This window comes from Serinus canaria, chromosome 25 (genome assembly GCF_022539315.1).
Source record: "Serinus canaria isolate serCan28SL12 chromosome 25, serCan2020, whole genome shotgun sequence".
Taxonomy (NCBI): Eukaryota; Metazoa; Chordata; class Aves; order Passeriformes; family Fringillidae; genus Serinus; species Serinus canaria.
Genome location: NC_066338.1, coordinates 2796651 through 2800468, shown reverse-complemented (window position 1 = coordinate 2800468; position 3818 = coordinate 2796651). Strand labels below are relative to the sequence as shown.

The window sequence follows — 3818 nt, the reverse complement described above, 5'->3', positions numbered from 1 at the left end:
ATGTTGAATTGGATGTGACATTGAATCCTTTTCCAAAGTTTCTTGGATTTTTGTACTTTGCCAGTAAAATGTTCTGTCATTTTGACCTCTTGAGAATATCTGGTTGGTATTTCTCCTCTGCACCAAACTTGAGTAAAGGAGCCTTTGGTCACCCCCAGCATTTGAGTGTTCTGGGGTGCCAGAGCCCCGCAGGCTCCCAACAGCCTCTTGTTTCCATGAGGCCCCGCTGTGTCACTCTGGCCCTCGGTTCCCTGAGGATCTGGAGTGTCACACGGGTTGGTGGAGTTTGTCCTTGCTGCCCCTGACATCCCCCTGCCCCACAAAGAGCCCCGAGCCAGCCGTGAGAGACAGGCCCTGCTGGCCCAGGCTGGGCTCAGGGCTTGGCCTTTCTGCTTCCTGCAGCCAAGCCAGGCCTTGCTCAGCATTGCAGTTCCCTGCCCACAGCCTTGGGCTCCCTGCACTCCTGGCCTCAAGGATCTGCTCTCAGCACTCCCTGGGCAGCCTTTGGCACTCCCTGCCCTCCCTGGGGCCCAGCCGTGCTCCAAGGCACTTCGAGTTTTGCTCCTGACTCCTTGAGCAGCTTCTTCATCCTTCGCTCAGTGCCTGAGGCTCCTGGACCCAGCCCCAAATCCACCGTGGGGCTGATTAAAATACAGAAAGCCCTCAGGAGCTCTTTGTCTCCCATCCATTGTCTTTGAGTCTCTGTAATAAATAGGAAACTTGACTATGCCAATATTCAAGCAGCAATCAATTTAATAATTTATATGGTGAAGTATGAGCAATACAGCGCTGGGTACAGTGGGGGCAGTTCTCTCTCCAACTGCGCACCGATAGTTCCTGGAACTTTTTCAATCTCTGATGCCCCTCAATGCTATTCGGATCCCACCCCGGGTCATCGGTAGGCACGATTTCTCCCACCGTAACTCCTGTCAGCCTCTGTGCCCGTATAGCCTCCCTAGCCCTTTCCTTAGCAGCGCGCATTACCATATCCTTTTCAGTTGAATCCATCAGAGTATCTAACAACACCTGCAAATCATTCCAATCTGGATCTTGTGTTTTAATAACCATTTTAACCACACACGCAGTTCTCTCTGGATCCTCCCGGTAGCTTCCCGCTGTCTGTTTCCAAATCACTAAATCACTCAGGGAGAAAGGTACCTTTATTAGCACCCGCTCCCCTTGGGGTCCTACTGCCTCCCTCAGCGGAGCAATCATGTGTGGCTCCCCCTGATTCCGTCTCCCCTGTCGCGTAAGAGCCGCAAGTGGAGTTCTTTGAACACTACGGGAACTACCAGGGGAAGGGGTTTGGGGACGAAGGGTAACCTTTGCCCGTGAGACTCCTGGGGTCCTTAAAGATTCGGTATCATCATCCCCCTCACCCTGATCATCTCCATCATCCTCTTCTAAATCCTCATATTCTTTCTTACTTATCTCTATCCGTTCTCTTTCCTCTAGTTCTAAAGGTGGAGCGGAAGCAGCAATACACAGTGACAAATCCTCCTCCTCTCGGTTGGCTTTAACTGCACAGCTCACACACACATTCTTTTTCTTACATTCCAGACATTCCTCATCATTTTGGACTTCTAACATCATAATACCACATTCCTTCTGCCACTCTGTCTTTTGTCCCAAATAGTAAAACAAATCCAGATATGGTATTTCCTCCCACTTCTTATTCTTCCTTAAATACTGCATTAGGGGAGTTATCACAGCGTGATCTATTGTGCCATTTAAAAGCCATTCTGGCCCTCCCTCAGAGGCATACAAGGGCCACAAGTGATTACAAAAATCAATCATTTTTCCTTTTCGTAATTTGTCTTGATCAAAGCCTTCTGATTTCCATCTCCCTACCAAACAACCCAGCGGGGTATTCCCCGGCACTATCTCATTGGATTGGACAAGTGCTTTAAATGTTTTAAAAGGCATCATATCACAATACAATTTTACCACAGCAAAATAAAACAGAAGATACAAAAAGAGATTTCCAGAGAGAGAAATAGAACAGACCAACCAAATACAATTTTACCACTGCAAAATGAAACAGAAAATACAAAAAGAAATTTACAAAGAGAGAGAAACAGAACAGACCAACCCAACCAATCTCTCCACTACTCGTCGCTGCGAGGGGCAAGTGCCGGACAAGCGAAGCTTTCGCCGCGTCTTACAGCCGGCGCCTAGGCTTTTCCACCAAGACGTCTTTAGCCCAATCCTGCGAGGATTGCCACCTCGTCTTACGGACAGGCACCCAATACCAATACCAGAAATAAAACACCTTCGGGCTTACCTCCTCACAGTCGTCCGACAGGCGCGGGGGTCGGGCACAAACCAATGACTCCCCGAGAATCACTCGGTGCCGGTGTGGAGTAGATCAGGACGTGAACCGGCCCAGCCACCTTCGGAGTCCTGCCACGGTCGCCAGAAAACTGCTGCCCGTATCCAAAGAGAGTAAAACACAAAACAACAAAGTTGTTTTATGCGGTGCTTTATTAAGGGCCCTGGGGTCTCTGCGGACTAGCGTCCCAAAATCAGAGTCCCAGCTTCCCAACAAACTTACAGGATTCTTTATACTTCTCTAAGCTTTCCTTGACTAACGGTTACATTGTATCTCTAACAGAACATTTCTTAGGGACATACATCATGTAGATGACAATTTCTTCCTCTACTGCATATTCTCTAGATAATCATGCTCTACTGATTTCTTGCAACACTGGTTTTTAGTTCACATATATTGTGCCAAGGGCCTACTTGGGTTACAATCCTTAGCATAACTACGTCTAATACATAATTTTTCTATTCTTATTTAAATATTAGAATAACTCACTGCAACATAGGGGTACTCATAAGCTTTCTCAGCCGTTTCTATTCCAAGTTTTCCGCATCAGCAGTTTCCATTTTCCAATCTTTACATCACAATTCTATGCACTATTGCGATTTCGTTTTTCTCAGGATACGTCCCAAAAAGGAGGATCTCCAGATGGTGGTGGTAGTTTCCGAAATATTGGTCCTGGTTTCCGCAAGAATAAAGACAAATCCCATCTGGTGAAGTCCAGCTCCCCAGATGTGGCGCCACCTCTTTAATTATAATGACTATAAATCTCATACAGGGGTGTCCAGCTTCCCTTGGTTGAAATTATAAATCCTTGAGATGATGTTCAACTTCCTTTCTCAAGTTTTTTTTCTCTGTTTTGTTAAGGCATGAGATAAGCATGTTTTCTTTTTATATATTCCAAAGCTCTAGTTTCAAGGATACAAGCAATATTCTAAAATTATACTTCAAAAGAGTTATTGCAGAACTCTTTAAGGCTTAACTACAAGCAAAGATCAACATCCTTAATGGTTTAATACAAATGCTCCTAAATCAACCAAGGTTAATTGCAAAGAAAAGATGGGTTCAAAGGCCTTCTTCCATGCTTTACTTTCCTCAGTTATTATTAGAATTCACAACTGTCCCATTGTCGGCCTCCACACATATCACAATCACAAATACACACATTGCCTGTCTGTACCTGACACGAAACACAGCTTTGTATTTCACACTGAGGAGCACTCGGGAAATGTCACTGCAAGGACAGTGTTGATCAGCCCGGTGCTTCCCCTGTGCTGTGCCTTACAGCGCTGTTTAGTTTTATTCAGATTTTAGAGCCTGCCTGTGAAGAGAAGCCCCCCAGGAGAGCAGAGGCTGCTGAAAGATCTGACATCCTCGCCCTAAGCAAGGGATGGAACAGCACAGACTGCTGAAAAGATTCCAGCTGGTCTCAGGGCAGAGAGAAAGCCAAAACAGTTTAACTTGGTATTTGGTGGTACATGTCTGTATAAAA

General features: G+C 46.1%; 1 protein-coding gene across 2 annotated transcripts; it reads right to left on the bottom strand.

The window, feature by feature from the left end:
* Positions 1-79: 79 nt before the first annotated feature.
* Positions 80-3094, bottom strand: LOC127060440 (uncharacterized). Of its 2 annotated transcripts, none has more exons than XM_050983690.1 (2): positions 2822-3094; positions 80-2426 (listed from the first exon to the last, which is right to left on the bottom strand). In XM_050983690.1, exon 2 carries the CDS (start codon positions 1927-1929, stop codon positions 748-750), a length of 1182 nt encoding a protein of 393 aa, XP_050839647.1. In that variant the 5' UTR covers positions 1930-2426; positions 2822-3094; the 3' UTR covers positions 80-747. The 2 variants fall into 2 exon arrangements, with proteins under 2 accessions (XP_050839647.1, XP_050839648.1); XM_050983691.1 differs by having other exon boundaries at positions 80-2423.
* Between the last annotated feature and the right edge of the window lie 724 nt (positions 3095-3818).

What these genes read in the sequence shown, in the direction of transcription:
- LOC127060440 (XM_050983690.1), bottom strand. Translation starts at nt 1,929, where the DNA reads ATGATGCCTTTTAAAACATTTAAAGCACTTGTCCAATCCAATGAGATA.